Below are 24739 nucleotides of genomic sequence, written 5' to 3'. Positions count from 1 at the left end.
TTAAGTTTATTTATTTTGAAAGAGTGTGTATGAATGTGCAAGCTTGGGAGGGGCGGGGGAGGGGGAGAATCTTAAACAGGCTCTGCAGCGTCAGTGCAGAGCTGGATGTGGGGCTTGAACTCACAAACTGTGAGATCATGACCTGAGCTGAAATAATCTAGAGTCAGATACTTAACCGACCAAGCCACCCATGTGCTCCATTAACGTCTTTGATTAATAATAATTCCAGTGTCTTTGCTTCCTCAGAAACTTTTTTCATCCTTTTCTTTTTCTTGTGAATAGTCATTAAGTTTTTGTTTCTTTGTTGTGTAATTTTTTGTTAAAACTGGATATTTGAGTATTGTAATTTTACAAATCTAATTCTCCCACTTCCCAGGGATTGCTAGTTTTTGCTCATTGAGTGCTAGCGACTTACATTTGTGGCTTTTGCAAACTAATATTGGAAATGTGCATCTATTTGTTATCTTTGCAGTTAGTGGCCTGGTAGAGATTTCCTTAAATAACTAGCTCCCAGAAGGGGAAAACAGTAAAAACAAGTACTGCCCTCTTAAATGTCCCTGGAAGCTGCTTCAGCCTGTGAGTGTTGGTCACCGGCCTCTGCCAGCTCCTTAGTGATCAGAAGCAGCCATCATCCATCAGAATATCTTTATTGCCCATCCTAGCCTCCAGCAAGCTGTTTTAGGAATGAGGGCTGGAGGTTGGTTACCCAAGAGGCTGAAATTTACCAAAATTCACCAGCCTCTTCATCAAGCTATACCTTCGAAGCTTATGTTTCCCAGCTACACTCCAGAGTTCCCAAAGTTACTTCAGTTTCTCCAAATTCAGTAGTTGTTTTGGTGGAACAATGATGGATTCTTAGAGCTTCTTACTCTGCCATTTTCCATTAATTTATGCCAATGAATTATTTTTTAGTTTTTGTTTTCTGTTACTGCTAGCATTTAAAAATGTAATTGAATTTTATATATTGGCTTTTTGTATCCTGTGACTTTGTTAAATGCACATATTAATTTTAGAACTTGTTGGAGCATCAACAAATAAGATTTTCTCAATCTGTAGATAACATGATTGTTTACATAGAAAATACTTAGGAATCAACAAAGCAACTTCTTTTTTTTTAATTCACCTTTTTTTTTGAGAATGAGAGCAAAAAGTAGAAAAAGGACACAGAGAGAGAGAGAATCCAAAGAAGGCTCCAGGCTATGAGCTGTCAGCACAGAGCCCGACGCAGGGCTCAAAGTCATGAGCTGTAAGATCATGTCCAGAGCTGAAGTTGGATGCATAACCAACGGAGCGACCCTGGCACCCCTAAAATTTTTTTAAGTTTATTTTGAAGAACAGAGCAAGCAGGGGAGGGAGCAGAGAGAGAAGGAGAGAGAGAATTCTAAGCAGGCTCTGTGCTATAAGAGCAGAGCGCAACTTGGGGCCAAATGTCACGAACTATGAGATCATGACCTGAGCTGAAATCAAGAGTCACATGCTTAACCAAGCCACTCAGGTGCCCCTGGTTTGGTAAAACATTTTTAAAGGATTTTTGTTTCTGTTTATGAAGGATATTGGTTTATAATCTTTTGTCTTATTTTATGTATGTATGTTATATTTTTGGAAAGGTTCTTTTTTAGGTTTTGTTATCAGGAATAACTGACCTTGTAAAATAAGTTGGAAGATTTTTTTTTTTCTCCCTGCTTTCTGAAAGAATTTGTGCAAGGTTGATTCTATATCTTCCTTGAATGTTTGATAGAATTCGTTAGTAAAACTCTGTGTCTGGAGTTTTCCCTCTGGAGGATTTTGGATAAATTCAATTTTCTTGATAGATACAAGACTATTCAGATTTTATATTTTATCTTGTGTCAGTTTTGGTAGGTTGTAGTTTTCAAGGAACTTGTCCATTTTGTCTGAGTTGTTGAATTTATTGGTATATAGTTGCTCATAGTATTATCTTATTTTTTTAAATGCTTGTAGTATCTGTAGTGATACCCCTTTTTTCATCCCTGATAGTAGTAATTAACGTGTTCTTTTTTTACTGATCAGTTTCTCTAGAGGATTCATGAATTTTACTGATTTTTTCTTTTTAAAGATCTACTTTTGGTTTTCTTAATTCCTTCCCCCCCATACTTTTGAGTCTGCTTATATTTTTATTATTTGCTTTCTTCCGCTTACTGTTGTCTTTTACTTGACTTCTTAAGGAGAACCTTAAGTCATTGGTTTTGTATTTCTAATACCTTTATTTTTATTTTAATTTATTTACTTGGAGAGAGCAAGTAGGGCAGGGGCAGAGAGAGAGGGAAGAGAAAGAGAATCCCAAGCCCCACACTGGGCTCAAACCCACAAACTATGAGATCATGGTCTGAGCTGAAATCAGAAGAGTCAGATGCCCAACCAACTGAGCCACCCAGGAGCCTTTATATTTCTAATACCTTAAAAGATTAAAAATTTTAGCATTGGTTTTAGTGGCATCAATATTGTATGTACTTCGAAAATGTTATCTCATATATTACCTCACTCTAAAAAAATACCTAGGGCTGATAGTCTTAAATTAAGTTCTTGACAGAGAAAATAGTTGAATTGGTATATTGTCAGGTACACAACTTGTTGATCATGAGATTGATGCTTGCTTCCAGGTTGAGTTCCACTCTCTTTTTAACATATTCCTGACTCCCAGAATCTTGAGAGCTCCACATGTTCAGGCTCTTCAGTTCCTTATGTCACTTGAAGATCAGGAAAGGAAGCTAGGAGAGTAGAGAGACTTGGAACCCAGTCTAATGGAATGATGTCTCTCTCTCTCTCTCTCTCTCTCTTTCTTTCTTTCTTTCTTTCTTTCTTTCTTTCTTAATTTCTTTCTTTCTTTCTTTCTCTTTCTTTTTTTATTTTTTTTAAGTTTATTTTGAAGGAAAGCAGGCGTGAGTGGGGGAAGGGCAGGGAGAGAGAGGGAAAGACAGAATCTCAAGCAGGCTCTGCACTGTCAGGGCAGAGCCTGATGCAGGGCTCAAACTCAGAAAACTGTGAGTGACATCAAGGCCTGAGCCGAAATCAAGAGTTAGATGCTTAACTGATTGAGCCACCCAGCCGCCCTAGAATGGTGTCTCTTTGGAGATTTTTCTACACTTGTCTCATTTGAGAGGTTATTGTTGGGTTTGTGTGGTTGAAAGTTGGTCTCCATCTATTTGGAACTTTGGGTTGTCTATGAGGTTGATAGAAGTATTTTCTAATGTTTAAAAGTGCTTAAAATTAGTAATTCTAGTGTTTCACTGGAGGGTAGAAGACATATTGTAGTCTTCCTGAAGTCTGCTTGAAGCTGTCAAATTCTCTTGCATTTTGTGAGGCATTAAACAGGTCATTTACCTCCTCTGTTTACAGGCTTTCCCCACACTCACTTTGCATGTTGCTCATCTGCTTCTAGGCATCTGCTAATAAAGTCTTTATTTACCCGATGGATGTTTAGATATGCTGTTGTGTTATCCCCAGTGGTATGTGGTTTTAAATGGAGGGGCTGTCAAGTTTGTGCCCTGAAATATCCTTGTATTTTTCTGACTGTGTGGATGTATAGGAATTACACTGTTTGGCCTTGAGGAGGAGAGGTCTCACCGGAGGCAGGAACATAGGATACCAAGAACATAGTCTTTGGAGGAGACATCTTGAGTTGGTCTCAACTCCTTTGTGGGACATGTGTACAGCAGATTATTCCCAAAGAGCAAACAAAACTCAGTGGAGCTATCTTTTGTGGTAGACACTTCATCATATCCCCCAACAACAGCTGAATACAGTCCATTGTCCATGTCTGATCTGGTCTTTGATTATATTTTCCAGTAGTCTCCAGAGTAGTGTAGCATCAGAATGTTTAAGTGTGTGATATCACTGCCAAACGAAGAGCGCTCTGAGTTGTAGCTGTATCTGATGTTTAGGTGTATGTTGCTTCTTGGTGCATCTTTTAAAATAGTACAGAATTCAGTGATTTAAAATCCCTTTGGAGTTGTAACAGTTTTGTGGTAACTCTGAGACCTCACAGGAAAGACAAGAGCTATTTCATGGCTGCATAGTTCCTTAGTCTGGAGACTAACTCTGGAGACTTTTCTTCTTTGAAGCTGGTAATAATTTTTAGTGGGAGTGGGTTCTAAGGGAGGCCCTCAAATAATCTAAAAAGCTCAGCATGGAGACTGGAGCTTTGGGTTCATCTCTCCTAGGCAAAGGAAATTTTATTTCCACATTTTTTTCCCTCTTTAATAGCAGCAGGACACATGTGAATATCCCTCTTACAAGGTAGCAGATTTGTACTTGGAGTGACCTCCAGTTACAAACCCAGTTACAGCTAATTGAAATTCTGGTGAGTGACAAATATTGTTCTTTTGTTTCTGTTCTGCAACAGAGCAGATTTTATTCAAAAGATGTTATAGTGAGGGGACACCCAAGTAGAGAGGTGTCTACATCAGTTTCCCAGTCACCTCAGTTCACCTCTGCCTCAGTCCTGTCAGCTTGCCCCCACTGGACTCAGCTTCTCTTTCAGTTGAGCTACAATAGGATGGAGGTGTGAAGAAAAGGAACTAGTTACCAGTCACATCCAAAACTAAGGTTGTGGGAACAGGCCTGGTACTGTCCCTCTGCATCTTTATTTCATGTGTGCAGGAGCTTCTCTCTTTAGCTTTGGGTCTTCAGTGAGATCAGTAGTATGTCTAGGAAGCTCATCATTCCATATTTTAGCATTTTAGACAGCCTCATTGTTAGTGTTTTGTGGGTTTTTTTTGTTTCTTTTAGAATCATTACTCCTATCATTCTACACATGTGCCTTCTAGGCCTCACCGTGTTTAGCTTCACTTATAAATGTGCTAGGCAGAGATTTACCTGGTTTAGGTGTGGCTCACCTGAACTGTTTAGTCAGAGCAGAGATATTTCTCTAGTTTCTTATTAAAGAATAATCCCATAAAAATTGTGAACAGAGAGTGTTTCAGGTGAGAAGGATGGGGCACCTTTCTCTCTCTTTTCTTTTAGTGTTTTCTCATTTTAATTTCCCCTGTGTCATTTCATATTCTTAAAATTCTGTCCTTAAACCTCTTTTTCCCCTCTTTTTAGCACAGTTGAGACACTTTCAAAAGGATCTTCACTAAACTTCTATACCTATGTATCTTGGGAAGCATGGGTTTCTAATCTTTAGAAATCTAGTAAAAACAGGAAAGGGGATTCTGTCTTTGTCCTAAGTTAATTCTGTTTTGGCTCTTTCTCTATGGGCTGGCACATTTCAGGCCTCCTGCCAAGTTTCCTTTTCTCCTTGCTCTCTGTTTGCTCTCAGCATGGTGTCCTCAGGAGTATGCCACTGTGTCCCTTGCTCCTGGGATAGGACCCAAAAGTCTAAACAATCGTTCATCTCTTCTCTGAGGATAAAAAACAAAATAGATACCTTTAACTTCTTTCTTATTTCAAATCTCCCAGATTGCTCTGGGCCCCTCTACACATTCTGGTTTCTAGGTGATATGCCAGTCCCTGGTAAGATTAATAGGGCAGGCTCAGATTGGCAGCCCTACTTACCTTGACCACATTCCTTATGTTTTCTTTTCTTTTTTTTTTAAATTAAAAAAAAAATTTTTTTATTTTTGAGAGAGAGAGAGAGAGACAGAGAGACAGTGAGAGCAGAGGAGGGTCAGAGAGAGAGGGAAACACAGAATCTGAAGTAGGCTCCAGGCTCTGATCTAGCGGTCAGCATAGAGCCTGACACGGGGCTCGAACCCATGAATCATGAGATCATGACCTGAGCCGAAGTCGGACGCGCTTAACCGACTGAGCCAACCAGGTGCCCCCCTTATGTTTTCTTCCTCCTCAAAGGAGAGGTTTGTGAGCATGTGCTTGAAACAATCCCCAGGGGTCAGGGGAAGGAGGATTGTTATCCCTCACTCACAAATTACTTGATCTGTATCAGCGCCCACTGTCCATATGTAAAAGCAAGAATGGGCTTGAATTTAAGAAAATAATAGGTTCCCTTGGTTATGTGCTTTAGAGAACAAACATGCTTTCTTTCATGTTAGTTTTCTGCTTTAGTTTTTTCATCTATGAATTTGAGAGTATTTTGGTATCTTTTCCTGTCACAGTCTATATCATTTTTTTTAAAATTTTTGATTGGTTAGAAATTAAAGTTCAAAGCTATGTAACCCAGGCTTTGTGTGGTGTTTGTTTCTGTTGGAGTTTGTTTCACTTGATTTTGCTATTGTTCACTTGGATTTCACAGTGCACGGTGTTCTTTTCAATTAAGAATGATTTTGCTATTTTTTCACTTGAATTGTTTATCAGACAATAAAAAGTAAACTAAAGATACACTATTGCCATGATTTTTCTTTGCATTCCTCACTTAACAAGTTTGTTTTTTAAGTTTATGCATTTATTTTGACAGAGCACGTGTATGTTTGTGTGAGCAGGGGAGGGGCAGAGAGAGGGAGAGAATCCCAAGCAAGCTCCTTGCTGTCAGCGCAGAGCCCAACGTGGGGCTGCCCACGAACCGTGAGATCATGACCTGAGCTGAAGTCAGACACTTAATCGACTAAGCCACCCAGGCGCCCCACAAGTTTAATTTTTAAAAAACTATGTATTTCATACGATTTTTTAAGGGCATCATACTTTGTCATTATCCTTTTAGTGCTTAAGTGGATCTGTTTAAATTTAGTGTTTTTTTTTTAAGTTTATATTAATTTATTCTGAGAGGGAGAGTATACAAGTGGGGGAAGACTCTTAACTGACTGAGCCACCCAGGTGCCCCTGGGATTTCTTGTTATTGTTGTTGTTTATTTATTTATTTTTTTTTAAAGTAGGCTCTATGCCCAACATGGGACTTGAACTCACAACCCTGAGACTAAGAGTTGCATGCTCTAATGACTTAGCCAGCTAAGTACCCCAAATTTTAGAAGAGTTAATAGAAATATCGGATTTATAAACCAGTTTTGAGGAAATTTTGAGGAAATTTGTAAATATACCTATGCAATGTGAAGGCATCAACTATGCTTCTCTTTACAAAAAGATTGCATGTCAAACCCAAGTGCTTAATTTGAGGTTATAAATATATGTTGTCCATAGAATTGAAATTCTAACCAAGCTTCTTAGAGTACATGTCTGCTGATCTGCATTTTCGAATGTCTGTGCTGGCCCAGCTAAGGAACTTGGTGACCAGGTACTGCTCTGCTGTGGAGACAGTGTCTTACTACTTCTTAAAATAGTCCTGACCTTGTTCACCACCATATCTGATTGCAATTTCTCTTTCTTTGTCAGGACTTTTATTCATTGCCACTTTCTAGGCTTGCTGTGTTGTTGAATTCAAAGAGAAAAGTTGCTTATATTGTGTCTCTTAATTTTAGGTCCTTCAGTAAAGCTTTGTTATTGGTCTATTTTAGCAGCATCAGAAAATTTATTGTACTTGAATAAAGATGTAATTAATTTTGGAGTTCCGTTGTATGTTCAAGGAGTTAGTTTCTATAACCAGAAAGTACATCTAACTATTGTAATTAATATCTTTGCAGTGTACATTTACTTGCACTTGTGTTGTCCACCAGTGAAAAAAATTGAGTCTCAGCAAGTTCTTTTTAAGAAAATCCTTAGGGATGCCTGGGTGACTCCATTGGTTAAGTGTCCGACTTTGGCTCAGGTCATGATCTTGTGGTTTGTGAGTTTGAGCCGCAGATCGGGCTCTCTGCCCCTCCTCTGCTTGCATCCTCCCTCCTCCTCTCTCTCAAAAATGAATAAACGTTAAAAAAAGAATATAATTCTTCCTGTTTTGTGTAGTAAAATGTGAAAGCAAAGTGTCTTAAAGCAAATGAAGGGCAAACAAACAGACTGGTGCACAGTAGCAGGTGGTGCACAAACTCATAGGTGGAGCACTGGAACCCCTTGACTTCTGGGGGAGCAGTCCACTCATAAACTGACAAAGTTATAACCATTTTAATATAAACTTCCAGTGATCCAAAACAGCTGATTAAAACTACATTATTTCCTCTCTGAACATGTCACCAAAATATATGGAGAGAATTGCAGTTACTTTGGCCCCTCTTAGTCCAGTGTTCACGTTTGTGAAGAACATCTGCTGCTCGCTTTCTGCAAGTACTACACCTCTGCTCTGCTCCTAAGGCTGGGGACAGTGTTGAAGGACATGGAGCTATCACAGACAACCTCACAAGTCAAGCCAGTGGTCCTTTGGTTAGGGCCCAGTTTTTTTTTATGATAAAAAGAATCCAAGCCACATCTTATATTTAGGGCATAGGCGTTATCTACTGGGTCCTATAATTTCAGTCACCAAGATTTTGCCAAAACCCAGAACTTAATCTTGTCCCAAGTATCTGTTTTGGCAAACCAAAGCCTAGCTTTGTGGTATACTTTTTCCCTCTCCCGTAGGATCTGATTCAGACTCTAATGGAAACAACCCAATAAAAACAGACCTGGTAAATTGACACACAGTGGTCTTGTCTACTCTAAGGCATACATTATTAGATAATCCTGATTTGTTCCATTTTTCAAGATTGTGTTCATTAGAAAGGAGCTTTACTACTAAATACTGATATGTATCAGGCTTCTGCGGTGGGAATATTCTTATTTTTAAACATTTAAAAGTAAAATAATTTTCAATCTAGTATACATAGTGCTACAAACTATTCACTAGAAAAAAAGTACAAGCTCCTTCTTACAAAAACAAGATTTCTTTACCAAATATCCTACCAAATCATCACAGAAAGGGTGAAATCTCATCAGAAAAAGAGAGAGCAGAACTTAAAACACTGATCATGATTTCTGCTATAGACTGAATATTTGTGTCTCCTCCCTCCTCCCGGATTTATATATTGAAACCTAATCCCCAGTGTGATGATATTTGGCAGTGGTGAGAGGTTTCTTTGGTGTGTGTGTTTTTTTGTTTTGTTTGTTTTTTTAAGAAACTGTTTCTTTTCCGTCAGCCTTTCTTTGGTATGTTCTGATAATACTGATTGCTCAGGTCTTTAATCATGACGGGAGAAGGGACTTTCTATCTTACTGGTTTGCATCATACTTGGTTACTTGATCTTACTATGCAGGAGGATCCTCAGGAAGGCTGTCATTTGCGCAGAATGTTAGTGCTGGTGACCATGCTGCATTGCATGATCAGAATGTTGTGGTGACCATGATCCTCTTGATGGCATTCCTATCTGAATAGTTCTGAGGGCTGATGAGGTCAAAGATGCTTAAGGCAGTGGTGTTGTGTAAAAAGCTACAGTAGGCTTTGACAGTGATAGCCAGGGATAGGAGTGTCCAGGGTTACTACTTGACTGGGCGTTGCAGTGAAGTCATGACCTACAGAGGGACTGGGATTATAATGGGATGTTCTAGAGGCCTCTGCAGTTAATTCTGGGGTGGGGTGAAGGATAAACCTAGGCATCACTTTCCTTCAGATGTGTTCCAGGTGACTAATGCACCACTGGGGAAGAGGAGGTTCTCTCTATGTTGGGACTGGAGTTTTAGATATGTTATAGTGCTCAGCTGAGGCTGCTGGTGATTGGACTGCTGTCCGGGTGCTCAAAGGTAGGCTCATTTGGGACCATTCTTGCCAAAGGGTTTGAAAATTATTGCCTTTGTAGAGTACCTCTCTCCCAGGAACTTGAGGAACTTTGAACAACTTGGTTGTTTTTATTTTTATTCTTATTTTTTATTTACTTCTTAATTTATTTTTATTTTAAAATATTTTATTATTTTTTAAAGTTTATTTATTTTGAGAGAGAGAGGGAGGGAGAATGAACGGGGAGGGACAGAGAGAGGGGGACAGAAGATCTGAAGCAGGCTCTGTGCTGATAGCAGAAAGTGAGATGTGGGCTCAAACTCCTGAACCATGAGATCATGACCTGAGCTGAAGTTGGATGTTTAACTGACTGAGCCTCCCAGGTATCCCAATTTTTATTTTTATTTTTAGAGAGAGAGAGCGAATGCATATGCGAGTGGGGAAGAGAGACAGAGGGAAAGAGGAGGGGGAGGAGAGGAGAGAGAGAATGAATCTCAAGTAGGCTCCAGTCCCAGCTCGGAGCCCAGTGTGAGGTTAGATCTCAGTGATACCATGACTTGAGCTGAAATCAGCAGTTGAACAATCAACTGACTGAGGCACCTTGGTACCCCTGAACAACTTGGTTTTCGATTGTTTTTTTTTTTCTGTTTATTCTTCCTTGTTTAGCTTAGCATTGATTGCAAGAAATGGCTCCAGCCTTTTCCTTTTTTCTTTCTAGTCTCTCGGCACAGTTTTAGACTGTTAGTTTCCTTTCTGTTCTTGTTGTCCTTATAGTATTTATATGCTTCAGAAGTTCCACAGGAAGGGAAGATTCTGTCTGCTTCTTTAGCTCTTATCTGAAACAAGTGTAACTGCATAATGAGCCCTACTGCTTCCATGCCCAGCACAGGGCTCGAACTCACAACCTCAGGATCAAGAGTTCATGATCTACTGACTGAGCCAGCCAGGTGCCCTGTGAATGGACAAGTCTTATGTAGAAACCTCAGGATGAAAAATTGTAGTTGTGCTTATTAAGAGACTGAAGAATTTTTTTTAATGTTTATTTTTGACAGAGAGAAAGAGAGCTCAAGTGCATGCATATGAGCGGGGAAGGGACAGAGAGCAAGGGAGACAGGGTCCCAAGCAGTGTCTCTGCACTGACAGCAGAGAGCCTGATGTGGGGCTCAAACCCATGAACTTCAAGATCATGACCTGAGCCAAAGTCAAATGCTTAACTGAGCCACCCAGGCACCCCAGGATCAAAGAATATTTTTGGTGCTAAGAGAGAGTATCTTTCTCTGAGCCGTGTTAATTACAAAGCACAGTGACTTAAAGAAAAAAAAAAGATTGTGAATCCTAATGTATTTCAGTGGAAAGACTTGCAAGGTCTTTATAATGTGCAGATTATTATATCTAAACCTTTCCTCCTCCTAAATGAGTTCTTTGACATTTGCAGGGGATTGTCTAGTTGTCCTTTTTTTAATTTTAATTTTTAAAATTTTGTTTTTTTAGGCAATCTCTATACCCAGTGTGGGGCTTGAACTTACAACTTCTAGATCAGTAGCCACATGCTCCACTGAATGAACCAGCCAGATGCTCCTAGGTGTTCTTTTTTTTTTAACAGAAGTATTTTTTATTAGTTTTAGTCTAAAAATCATCCTGTTCCTTACTAGATATTTACCTAAAGAATATGAAAATAGTCATTTGAAGAGATACATGCACCCCTATATTTATTGCAGCACATTTCCAATGGCCAAATTATGGAAGGAGCCCAAGTGTCCATTGATGGATGAAGGAATAAAGATGTGGTATATATACACAATGGAATATTATTTAGTCATAAACAAGAATGAAATTTTGCCATTTGCAACAACATGGATGGATCTAGAGAGTATAATGCTATGTGAAATAAGGCAGTCAGAGGAAGACAAATAATGTATGATTTTACCGATCTGTGGAATTTAATACATAAAATAAATGAACTCCGGAGCACCTGGGTGGTGCAGTCAGTTTAGCGTCCAGCTTCAGCCTCAGGTCATGATCTCATGGATTGTGAGTTGGAGCCATGTGTCAGCTCTGTGCTGATAGCCGAGTGCCTAGAGCCTGCTTTGGATTCTGTGTCTCCCTCTCTCTGTCCCTCCCCTGCTCGCTTGCTCTCTCTCTCTCTCTCTCTCTCAAATAAACATTAAAAAGATTAAAACAAATAAAATGAAGACCAACAAAAAGGGACAAACCAAAAAACACTCTTAACTGTAGAGAACAAACACATGTTTACCAGAGGAGAGATGGGTGAAATAGGTGAAGGGGATTAAGAGTACACATATCATGGGGCTCCTTGGTGGCTCAGTTGGTTAAGCATCCAACTTCAGCTCAGGTCATGATCTCAGGGTTCATGGGTTTGAGCTCTACATAGGGCTCTGCACTGACAATGCAGAGCTTGCTTGGGTATCTCTCTCTCTCTCTCCCCCTCCGTCTCCCCCCTCCCTCTCCCTCCCTCCCTCTCCCCTCCCCTCATGCCCCCCACTAGCACGTGCATGCTTTCTCTCTCAAAGTAAACAAACTTAAAAAAAATACACTTATCACAATGAACACTGAATAATGTATGGAATTGTTAAGTCACTGTATTAGACACCTGAAACTAATATAATACTGTATATTTACACTGGAATTAAAATTTTTAAAAATCATCCTGGGGCACCTGGGTGGCTCAGTTGATTGAACATCTGACTCTTGATTTCAGCTTAGGTAATAATGATCCCAGGGTCATGGGATCAAGCCCTTTGTCAGACTCCATGCTGAGCATGGAACCTGCTTAAAATTGTCTCTCTCTCCCTCTGCCTCTCTCCCCTGCTCACATGCACGCATGTGCTCTCTCTCACATAATTAATACAATATATAATATAATATAATATAATAATCCTGTTCCCATTGTCATAGCCCCCAAATTTTTGTGCATTGTATACTTGAACAATATGAATTTCAGATACCAGGTACATAGGAAACACTGTTGTAAACCAGGTAGAGAACCTCCACGTGTTGCCAAATGGGGGAAAGCATATCATTTATAAAGTTTCCCCCAGGGAAACCTTTGGAGTTGTTTACAAAACAAAAAAAGCAAAACATATACTGGTGGGGGTTTTTTGGTTGTTGGTTTAACCCGGACAATGAAACCCTCCTGATTTGGGGTTTATGACATTTTTTTAAAGTAAAATTAAAAAAAAAAAAANCAGAATCTGAAGCAGGCTCCAGGCTCTGAGCTAGCTGTCAGCACAAAGCCCGACGTGGGGCTTGAACCCACGAACTGTGAGATCATGACCTGAGCCGAAGTTGGACAACTGAGCCACCCAGGTGCCCCTAAAGTAATTTTAAAAAATGTTTATCATAGTGCGCGCACGTGGCAGTGAGGGAGGGGTACAGAGAGAGAGACAGAGGATCCGCAGGCCCCATGCTGACAGCAGAGAGCCCAATGTGGGGCTTGAACTTATGAACCGTGAGATCATGACCTGAGCAGAAGTCAGACACTTAACCGACTGTGCCACACCGGTGCCCCATGATGTGTTTTTGATACTTTGTAGCTTTTATTTATTTATTTATATTATTTTTAAAATATTTATTTATTTTGAGAGAGAGAGCAAAATAGGGGCAGAGAGAAGGAGGAGAGAATATCAAGCAGGCTCCGTGCTGTCAGGGCAGAGCCTGACACAGGGGGCTTGATCATGAGATCATAACCTGAGCCAAAATTGAGACAGATGCTTAACTGACTGAGCCACCCAGGTGCCCCTAATACTTTGTAGGTTTTAAGGAATTTACAAGTTTTTCTTCATGCTAGTAGAGACTTATTTAAGTCTAGAAAAGACAAGCTGTTCACGTTTTGAATGGCATAAATTACTTGAAATCAGGTCATTGTTTTTGCAGAGGATGGCCTGGAAAATCTTTGAGGATTAATTACACTCTGGAAAATAGGATTTATTTACTCCATTGTATTTAGATGCGTTTGTGAAAAATAATGATCAATTAAGGTCCTGAAGTGGTAGGAGTATAAATTTCTTTTGTGGTCTGCCTGTTGTTGAACCACAACAGAATCAGTTCTAAGCTAATTATTCCTTACTACTTATGAGAGAATGAATTTTGTGTTTGTCAGATTCTGTTTTAGTATTTTGGTGCTGGCCCTAATAGACCAGACATAATTCAAATTGTCTGCCTTTGGGGATAGTTTAAAGATTATAAAGCTGCATTTTTCCTTTTTGAGCTTGGGGAGATTGTACTTTGTCATCAGTGAAGGGTTTGTTTTTCAGTTGTTAGAAGTTTCCTTATCATCAGAAAACACCTCTTTAATGTGCAAAAGTGTATTAACTGGAGATCTAGGGGTTTTGATGCTTTTTTGTCCCTTCATCTAGGATGGTTTTGACTACAAGTAACAAAAAACCCTAATGAGACTTTATGAAAGCATAAAGGGAAATTTATTTTTGCTATGTAACCAGATATCCAGTACTTTAGTGACTACATCAGTGACCCTGATTTCTGTCTTTCTGTGCTGCATGCTCAGGATGTTGGCCTTGTCGTTAGGCTAGTATCTTTTAGGGTCACCAGGTGACTTGACTGCAGTAGTCTCAGATACATACCTAGACAGAATAATATCCTGAGGAAGAGAAGGGACACCTTGTTCTTTAAGAGCGAGGTAACGTTTCCCAGAGGACCCCTGGCCAACTTCCTCATGTCTCGTGGTTAGAAGACAGTCACATGCCCTTTTCCTAAATCAGCTGTCTCATAGGATCAGATGGAAGTACTAGTGTTCAAGATTCTCCCTTAGCTAGAATGGAGTTTCACATTCTCGTGGAGTTGGGCCACCTGATTGGGATTCTGATTAGTGAGGAAATAGTGGAGAAAGACGTTATCATCTACAGCCTTCTCATTCCATGGTTTTCACAGTGGGCTTTGGAGGACACCAGACTTCAGGAGCAACCTCTGGTTGTTTATAAGTCAGAGCTGTTTCTCTTCCCAGTACTTCCAAGGCTAGGTAGCAGGGCTGGCTCAAGCCCCTTTGTCTGCATTGGAATATCCCATAGGTTTAGTGGTGGGCATGTCTTCAAATTAGAAATGAGGAAATTTGCAGTTAAGTGACTCGCCCACAGCTCCACACTTTGTAAGCAAGGGCTTCACAGAGAGTGAGAGTTTTGGGCACTTCCAGTTTTTTAGGTTCTAGGTTTATTTAAAAAGAAACAGCAAGCAAAGCCATAGAAATATGGGATGTTTTACATGTTTACTTCTAAGAAAATATTTGAAACACAAAAACAGTGCTATGATTTTATGTGTCTGTCATGTGGAAACAAAACATCAAAAGTCTAGATCTGACTGGAGGTTGGACTCTTGGTTCTGTCCTGTGGGGATTACAGAGCTGGGCATGCATCTCTGAGTCCAGCTCTTCTGGGGCACTTGGCACTGTCCATCCTTCTTCTTTCCCAGACACTCACTGACCCAGGATATAAAGTTCAGTACCTTCCTGGGACCCCATTGCTCATGAGGGCAATCCCAATGAACAGCTGAACCAGGATAAGAGCTGATTGACAGTGCTAAGTGGTGTCCATCGCCACCGTGGGCACCTCCAGGAGCCCGGAGAAGAGATCCTCCAGTGCTGCTTCCCCGCTTATCACTACCACTGTGCGACTCCTTCTCTTTTCATATTGTGCTTTTACGCCCTGCAGCCCTGGAATCATTGCATTCTTTCCAACAAAACTGTTTTTGAGCCCTTCTGTGTGCTAGGAGCTGCTTTGGATCCTACTTAGAGTCACAAAGGAATGATTTGGTGGTGGTGACAGACAAATAGATGACTGTACAGTGATATATTGCTGAGATAGTTGACACAGGTACCTTAGGAGCCATAGAGGTGTGCGCCCAACTCCTGTTTGGGAGAATGGAGTCTGGAGAAAAGTCCTTGGGGCAGGGAGTTTCCTTACCCTAAAGGAGGAGTGGAAAGTGGATAGCTAAGCAAAAAATGTGTGTGCATTGAAGTGGTGCTGATCACTTAGGGGAATGGGAAATCATTTATTTTTGTTGATAGCTATGAAATAGAACAGAGCTTGCTGGGCAGCTTTGAATTCAGAAATTTTTGCAGGGGCACCTGAGTGGCTCAGTTAGTTGAGCGTCTAACTCGGCTCAGGTTGCAGTCTCACGGTTTGTGAGTTCGAGCCCCACATTGGGCTCTCTGCTGTCAGCACAAGAGCCTACTTCAAATCCTCTGTCCCCTCCTCTCTGTACCTCCCCCACCTAGCACTCTTTCTCAAAAATAAATAAACATAATAAAAAGAACTTTCGCAGTTTTGCAGCAGTGTTCTTCAGTAGACTATTATGCCCATAAATTACGAAGTCCAGAAGAAAACTAACATTTCATCTCTTGCAGGTAAAGCCATATTCCTGCTTTTATAGATATTAAAAAAAATTTTTTTTAATGTTTTATTTATTTCTGAGAGAGAGAGAGGCAGCGTGAGCAGGGGAGGGTCAGAGAGAGAGGGAGACACAGAATCTGAAGCAGGCTCCAGGCTCTGAGCTGGCTGTCAACACAGAGCCCGACGTGGGGCTTGAACCCATGAACCTCACTGAGATCATGACCTGAGCCAAAGTCAGACGCTTAACCGACTGAGCCACCCAGGCGCCCCTTTATTTATGTATTTTTTTAGTCTAAATCTTTCAGATGTAGTCTTGCCTGCTACATTCCTAATCTCAGAATATACTCAGAACTAGGGAAGTTGCCCATTACTTTAACTTTCTTGAGAGAAAATTGACATTACAAGGTAGGTATTTAAGTACAAAGGGCCTTTTCTTGTCCCGCTGATTGGTGTAGAGTCAGACAGAAAGGCAAGCTCCGTGGTGCCAGACATGGCCATAAATCGATGACCACAGATTTAAAGTAGAAGAAATCAGAAGCCTGAATTTCTTTGGGAAAGCAAACCCTTTTTATGATTCTATAACTCAGCAAGGGATGACTTTCCCTGCCTGCTCCTTGGCACCTTCAACAGAAAAGTTGGAAAGTGTGACCTGATTTCTCAGACAAAAACCCTTCCTTGAGTCAGTGAGAGACCCTTACCATTACTGAATATGGTGAGAAGTCTGAACACAAAGAATTTGTGTTGCCTTTTGATTTTTCCCTGAACACTTATCTTTGAATGTGGAATAAGCAGGGAGGCTTGCCTTTCTGATGGCTGTTAACGTATTGCAGCCCTAAAATCAAATCCTTTAGAGAATGTGGAGGGTATATGACAGCTAGGAAACGAAGAGAATGTGGGCTTCTGTGCATAAAAAAATGGATGGAGGAGACCAAAGGTATAGCATTCAGAAAAACATCACGTGTCTCTTATGGACCAGGCAGCATGGTAACATGCTTGGGGAATACATAGCAGGAAACAAAACAGAATCCCATTCTTCTTCTTTTTCTTTTCTTTTTTTTTTTTTTTGTATTTTTATTTTTTACTTTTTATTTTACTTTTTAATGTTTTATTTATTTCTGAGATAGACAGCATGAGCAGGGGAGGGTCAGAGAGAGAGGGAGACACAGAATCTGAAGCAGGCTCCAGGCTCTGAGCTAGTTGTTAGCACAGAGCCCGACACGGGGCTCGAACCCACGAACTGTGAGATAATGACCTGAGCCGAAGTTGGACGCCCAACTGAATGAGCCACCCAGGCGCCCCTATTTTTTACTTTTTAAAAGTAATGTCTGTGACCAACATGGGACTCAAATTCATAACCCTGAGATCAAGTCGCATGGCTTGATCAGTCAACTGACTGAGCCAGCTAGGTGCCCCCAGAATCCCATTCTTTTCATGGAGCAGTTATTTTTTGAACTGCAGGGAATTATAGCTTGCCTAGTGTTTTGATTCCCACTTTTCCTCTCTCCTTTCTGTTAGGAAGAAGAATAAGCTGAACAGACTCTGACCATTGGCTTTCAGCTTGCCAGGACCTTCTGTTTAGCTCTCCTTTTGTGGCCCATGTGCTGCATCCTCTGCCCTCAGTGTGCAACCGGCCCCCAACGCAATGTGTGTTTGTCAAACCATGGAAGTGGGGCAGTATGGCAAGAACGCAAGTCGGGCCGGAGACCGGGGAGTCCTCCTGGAGCCCTTCATCCACCAGGTGGGCGGACACAGCAGCATGATGCGCTACGACGACCACACTGTGTGCAAGCCCCTCATCTCCCGGGAGCAGCGCTTCTACGAGTCCCTCCCTCCCGAAATGAAGGAGTTCACCCCTGAATACAAAGGTTAGTCGCTGGCTAATTTGGAGAGAGCAGTAGCATTGGGCTTTTCCAGGTTTTCAGCTCAGTTTTCCTTGTGGTGTGGGCCAGGTGATATGATTGTAGGTCCTTTTATCTCAAACTAAATCACTTTGTTAAGCAAAATTTGAGACTGAAGCAGCAGCATGGTCTTTAGATCTTGAAAATCTAAATTCACGATAGGTAAATCTGAGAATTCACAGCATTAAATATTGTTGGTGAAGAGCATGCTCTTGGCAAGGTGGTTTCCCCTATTTGGTGGGATGGTCTAGGAGAGGGGCAGTACTTCTCTGGTTCCGGAAGAGGAAGAATTGGGTGCTTTCCAGGCCAAGGTGGTGAGACAGCTGGCAAGGAGGCTGTATGGAGCCTTTGTCTGTTTGTGCTGGGGGAATGAATTGATGGTAAGGAATTTACAGAAGGACTGAGGAGGTCTGAAAGTCCTAACCTTTGAAGGAAAAATAGTGTTTGAAAATGTAAATTAACTTTATAGACTAGAACCCCATGAATTAAGAATTAAGTCACTTTATTTCAGAATCTTGTCACTGTTTATACACCTTCATTGCCCACCATGTGTAAGTTACGTTTTTTGTGTTCTACTTTTTAAAAAAAAAATGTTTAATGTTTATTTTTGAGAAAGAGAGACAGAGAGACAGAGATAGAGCATGAGCAGAGGAGGGGCAGGGAGAGAGGGAGACACAGAATCTGAAGCAGGCTCCAGGCTCAGAGCTGTCAGCACAGAGCCGGACGCAGGGCTTGAACTCATGAACTGTGAGATCATGACGTGAGCTGAAGTTGGGTGCTTAAGTGACTGAGCCACCCAGGTGCCCTTTGTATTCTACTTTTTAATTTCCCAAAGCTGTTATGAATTTAATTACATTTATGTCATTATTTACTTAAGGGATCCTCAATTTATTTTTTTAAAAACAGTTTTTTTAATGTTTATTTTGAGAGAGAGAGAGCAAGTGTGAGTTGGTGGAGGGCAGAGAGAGAGGGAGATAGAATCCGAAGCAGTCTCCAGGCTCTGAGCTGTCAGTAGAGAGCCTGACGTGGGGTTCATGAACCACAAGATCATGACATGAGCCAAAGTTGGATCCTCAACTGACTCAGTCACCCAGGCACCCCAAGGGATCCTCAGTTTAGAAAAAACAATTCAGGGGCTCCTGGGTGGCTCAGTCGATTGGGCGGCCGGCTTTGGCTCAGGTCATGATCTCATGGTTCATGGGTTTGTACCCCACCTGGGTCTCTGTGCTGACAGCTTGGAGCCCAGAGCCTGCCCTGGATTTTGTGTTTCCCTCTCCCTCTGCCCCTCCCCAACTCGTGCTCTGTCTCTGTCTCTCAAAAATAATAAATACACTTAAAAAAAAATAATGTAAAAATGTTACTAATGGTTAAAAAAAATCCTTATCAGTATTCTTGTTTTCTTAATTTTTTTTATTGTGACAAAATTTACATAACATAAAATTTAACCATTTTTAAATGTACAATTCAGTGGCATTAAGTACATTCACAGTATTGTCTACCATTTCATGACTTCTAGAACTTTCTCATCACCTCAAACAACCGCTCTGTACCCATTAAATCTGAGCTGTCAGCACAGAACTGGTTGCAGGGCTCGAACCTACGAACTGCAAGATCATGACCTGAGCTGAATTCAGATGCTTAACCGACTGAGCCATCCAGGTGCCCCTACCCAGATTTTTACAAGGGTTGCACTTATAGCATTAAGCTTCTAGCCAAACAAAAAAGAAAAAATGTGCAATGTTTCTTTTTCCTTTGATGGGACACATTATTTGGATACCGAACTACATTTTAATCTTCAGCACATTCTTCTCAATTAGACTAAACCCCAGGTGATATTGATGAGGAACTGGGTTTTTTTGGTCTGCTTGCCAAAGCACTTGAGGCTTTCTGGCTCGCTGTTGACTGCTGAATACATGAGAACAGTGGACAGGACCCTGCAGTGGTAAGAGAGCAGCTGGTACAGCACAAAGAGGAGGGCGGGGAGGTGAGATTTGAGTTAATCATGATCTTTCAGCACCCTTGTCTTTCAGTGCTCCATAATCCTTTCCAAGCACAGAATTTAAGTTCAGTGCATTAGTTGATAAAGCAATGGGCTCATCAGTTTGGTTTATGCTGGTTACATCCCAGTCCACATCTGGCATCTGAGTCATCTTGGAGTGACCATTAACCACAGCTTTTCAGTTCAGACATTTTAAAATACCTTGATGGGATTCAAGAGCTTGAAGAGGTGGATCAGAGTCTTCCTGCACATGGGCTGCAGCCAGGCAGGAGAGATGTGTCACTTTGGGCTTTACCTGATACATTGGCCTCATGGGAGCATTAGGGGAAGCTGCATATATGAGAATTCTATTTTTTTGGTAACTTTCTATAATTTTAAATGTATTTCAGAATTTAAAAAACCTGTGCTGTTGGGTTTTGATATATATCAATTGGACCAATAATATCTTCCATTTTCTTTCAATAAATTGGGCTTTATTTGACTTAATAAGAAAGGATCAATTTTTGGTTTAATTGTATATTTGAGAAAGTATATTTATTTTACCTAGTGAAAATGCAGCCCAAGAAAAGAAAATTAATTTCCTATGGCTAATGATTCGCTATGGCTTTTAAAGACTTCTGTTCCCCCAATCTGAGAGAAAGTTGGGGGAAAAACTGAACCAGGGCTGATAGTCCTTTTCCTGGGAGCCACCTAGAGGCTCACACTTGTCCCAGTTCTGTCGGTTGTGATTTAGAAAACATTTCTCTGGAGCCAGGGTTTGACTTCCTTTTAAGAGATTTTTTTTCCTTAGCATCAGAGGGACTCTTTGAGCTAACAGGGCTTATAGTTCTCTATCTCATTTTGGCATATTTATAGCTAAAGGTTTGGCCATGGATGTGTTGAGTGTGGATGAGTAGGTGGCTGAAGCTGCATATAAAGCATTTGTAACTGTTGTTTTTAGCTACTTAGAGACAGCAGTGTGTTTGATTCTGGCTTCTCTCTTGTTTTGCAGCCTTAGAATATTTATTCCTTCAGATTTAATATTCTTCTGTTTCTTTTTTGAAAACAATAGCAGTGTGCCAGGGTCAGTTGGTTAAGCATCCAACTCTTGTTTTTGGCTCAGGTCATACTCTCACAGTTAGTGGGTCCCATCCCTGCGTCAGGTTCTGCACTGACAATGTGGAGTGGGCTTGAGATTCTCTCTCTCTCTCTCTCTGTCCCCCCGCCCCCACCCTTCCTCCCCTGCTGGCTCTCATGCACTCTCTCTCAAAATAAACTTAAAAAAAAATAGCAAAACATCAAATTCAAAACTGCACAGTGGGCTTGGACACACTTTTCTCCAGAAAAAGATACACAAATGGCCAACAACACATCAATATCATTACTCACCAAGAAAATGCAAATTGTTGGTGCCTAGGTGGCCCAGTTTTTTAAGCATCTGACTTCCGTTCAGGTCATGATCCTTGTGGTGAGTTTGAGCCCTGCATTGGGCTCTACACTGCTGGTGAAGAGCCTCCTTGGGGTTCTGTCTCTCCCCCTCTCTGCCCCTTCCCCACATGTGTGCACTCTCTCTCAAAATAAATAAATAAACTTGAAAAAAGAAAATGCAAATCAGAACCACAAATCAGATACCATTCATATGCACTAGGATGGCTATAAAAAAAAAAAGGAAAGAGTTGGCAAGAATGTGGAGAAATAGGAACATTGCTGTTAAGAATGTCAAATGGTATAACCACTACAGAAAACAGTTTGGTAGTTTTCAAAAAGTTAAATAGAATTACCGTATGGTCCAGCAGTTCCACTCCTGGGTGTGTACCCAAAAGAACTGAAAGAAGGGACCCAAACAGATGCTTATAAGCTAATAGTCACAGAAACATATTCACTATACTCACAACCCAAGTATCCGTCAACAGATGAGTGGATAAACAGATTGTGATACATATTTACAATGGAATAGTATTCAGCCATAAAAAGAAATGAAGTTCTGATACATGCTAAAACATGGGTGAATCTTGGAAACATATACTAAGTGAAATAAGCCAGACACAAAAGGACAAAAATGATATGATTCCACCTATATGAAATATCTACAAAAGGCAAATGGGTAAAGAGACAATAGATTAGAGGTTACCTGGGTTGGGGTGAGGAGGAGAGGGGGAGTTATTATTTAGTGGGTATAGAGTTGTTTTGAAGTGATGAGAAAGTTCTGGAATTAGATAATGATAATGGTAGATGACGTTGTGAGTGTACTTAATGCCACTGAATTGTACTTTTAAAAATGGTTAAGATGATAAATTTATGTCATGTATTTTTTACTATAATTTCTTTTTTTTTTAATTTTTTTAATGTTTTATTTATTTCTGAGAGAGAGAGAGAGAGGGAGAGAGAGGGGCAGCGTGAGCAGGGAAGAGTCAGAGACAGAGGGAGACACAGAATCTGAAGCAGGCTCCAGGCTCTGAGCTAGCTGTCAGCACAGAGCCTGAAGTGGGGCTTGAACCCACGAACCATGAGATCATGACCTGAGCTGAAGTTGGACACTCAACCGACTGAGCCACCCAGGTGCCCCTTTACTATAATTTCTTTAGAATATATTTTTAAAAATACCAAAACCTTCACCAGATGTAATCTTTAGTGTCTATTGAAATTAGTCTTATAAATGCCAAGAAAATTGGGGCTTAGATCAGACCATTGTTTTTGTTTTTTTTTTTCATTTTCTCATCTGCATTCTACCTAGGTGTGAGTAATGATGTAAAAAAATGTCAGGATCAAGAATATATTTTTCTTAAACTAGAGGTAGGTTGCAGGATTACAAGTCTCATCTGCTATTCTTAGAGGTTCTTCCTGCCCTACCCACAGCATAGCCGTATCTCCCATATTAGGTATGATGCTCTGTGTCTGCCAGCAGTCTGTCAGGGTACTCAAAAGTAAGTGCCTGAAGAGAATGAAAGGTTTCAGTATAGCTTTAGATGAGCCTGCAAGACAGAAAAGAGCTAATCGTAAAAGATCAAGTGATCTATTTGACTATATAAAATTTAAACTTTGTGTTTATTAAACTCCACCTTTAAAGAAAATAAAAATATTTACAACACATATTACTGACCAAGGATTAGTTTCCAGAATATAGATCTATGTCTAAATTAATGTGAATCAATATGAAAAAGATAATTCAGTAAAAAAAAAAATGAGCAAAAAGTAAGGAAATAAATGAAAACCAAAGACCAAAGGCTGATTCTTCGAGAACAACATCTCTAGCCAGACTGTTCAGGAGATGGCATAAATACCCAGTATCAGAAATGATATATGTATCTTTACTAGGGTCTACTGATATTTAAAGATAACGGAATATTATGAGAAACTTTATCCTACTAAATTCTACAACTTAGATGAAAGAGACCATTTCTTGAAAGATACAAACTATGAAAACTCTCACAAAGAAATGGAGAATCTGAATAGCTTTATCAAATGAATTGAAATTGGAGTTCAACACATTCTAGCAAAGAAAACTCCAGGCCCACACAGCTTCACTGGAATTCTACCAATATTTAAGAAATAGTAGTTCTACAGAAACTCTTCCAAAAAAATTAAAGAGAGAGTATGTCCCAACTCATTCTATAAGACCACTATGAGATAATAAATGCCCCTCATCAACCTAGATGTAAAAAATTTGAGTAAAATTTTAGTTGATTGACTAGAACAGTGTATTAAAAGGACAATACATCATAACCAAGTAGGGTTTATCTGAATAATACAGGGTAGGTTTAACATTCAAAGGTTAAATGGAATTTGCCGTATTAATGATCTAAAAAAAGAAAAACCATCTATATCTTACCTCAGCAGATGCAGAAAAAGCATTCAGCAGTATCCAACATCTATTCTTGATAAAACGACAATAGCAGCAGCAAACTAGGAATAAATGGACAGTTCTTCAGCCTGAGGGCATCTATGAAAAACCTCTAGCCAGCATCATAATGACAAAACAATTGCCTTGCCCCATAAGATCAGGAATAAGACGAGGATGTTTGTATTCTCCGCTTCTAGTTGACATTTTCCTGAAGGTTCTGGTCAGTGTGGTTAGGTAAGATGGTGAAATAATAAAAAAGCATTCCAATTGGAAAAGAAGAAGTAAAACTCTTTATTTGCAGACTACATAGAATTTTGTCTTCAGTCAGTCAAGTGTAAGAGCAGAATAAAATCTTGCAAAGAACGCAAAATTGATTTCCTGAACACCCTTTCTTAGAAAGTTACTTGAAGACATCTTCCACTCAAGTAAGGAATAAACCAAGAATGGGAAAAAAGTAGAGGACCACAGAAGGAACGACCCTCACCCTGATCAACATGACGGCTGTGTGGCAGGCCTGGAGAACACTTTAGGTCAGAGCATAAGGGGAGCCCGGGAGACAGATTACAGACCAGAGAGCATTCAAGCTGGAACAGTTGAGGCTGTAGTGAAGACGAGAAGTTACAGAAGTGAAAACCTGCAGGAGAGGCAGCCATCTATGGGTACAGATGTGAGGCCCACGGAAGTGTGGCATACATTTGAGCAGTATAATGGAAAATAAGAAAAACTAAATTCATGTTTAAGGAGTTTTTTCTAAAAGGGCCTAGGGAGTGAGGAGGAAATGGATCAAAGAGAAGGATATTCTTGGTCTGACACTGACTTATTCATAAATGGTTCTCATTTTTGTTCAGAATATGGAGCCAATTTTGTTTTGTTTTTTATCTTTCTTAAAAATTTTTTAAAATGTTTTTATTTATTTCTGAGAGGGGGAGAGAGAGAGGGAGAGAGAGAGAGAGAGAGAGAGACAGAGGCGCAGTGTGAGCAGGGGAGGGTCAGAGAGAGGAAGATACAGAATCCAAAGCAAGCTCCAGGCTCTGAGCTAGCTGTCAGCACAGAGCCCAACGCGGGGCTCGAACCCATGAGCCATGAAATCGTGACCTGAGCTGAAGTCGGATGCTTAACCGACTGAGCCACCCAGGCGCCCCTTACGGAGCCAGTTTTTGTACACCGGGAGTGTAA

General features: G+C 40.4%; 1 protein-coding gene and 1 pseudogene across 2 annotated transcripts in view; one reads left to right on the top strand and one right to left on the bottom strand.

Moving 5' to 3' along the window:
* The window catches only part of IP6K1 (inositol hexakisphosphate kinase 1), a 60598-nt gene that overhangs the window by 22365 nt on the left and 13494 nt on the right, over positions 1 to 24739 (top strand). The window contains exons 1-2 of one of the 2 annotated variants that reach the window (XM_077776914.1): positions 9303 to 9510; positions 17362 to 17711. In XM_077776914.1, the coding sequence (XP_077633040.1) occupies positions 17489 to 17711 (223 nt within the window). In that variant the 5' untranslated portion in view covers positions 9303 to 9510; positions 17362 to 17488. Of the gene's footprint in view, positions 1 to 9302; positions 9511 to 17361; positions 17712 to 24739 lie in introns of those variants that run through there. The other variant, XM_077776913.1, reaches the window with a different exon arrangement.
* LOC144242179 (aminoacyl tRNA synthase complex-interacting multifunctional protein 2 pseudogene) lies at positions 17975 to 19990 on the bottom strand (annotated as a pseudogene).

Source organism: Crocuta crocuta, unplaced genomic scaffold (genome assembly GCF_008692635.1).
Source record: "Crocuta crocuta isolate KB4526 unplaced genomic scaffold, BGI_CrCroc_1.0 scaffold77, whole genome shotgun sequence".
Lineage (NCBI taxonomy): Eukaryota > Metazoa > Chordata > Mammalia > Carnivora > Hyaenidae > Crocuta > Crocuta crocuta.
Note: the sequence above shows the minus strand (reverse complement) of the source record. Positions and strands in the feature narration are given on the sequence as shown.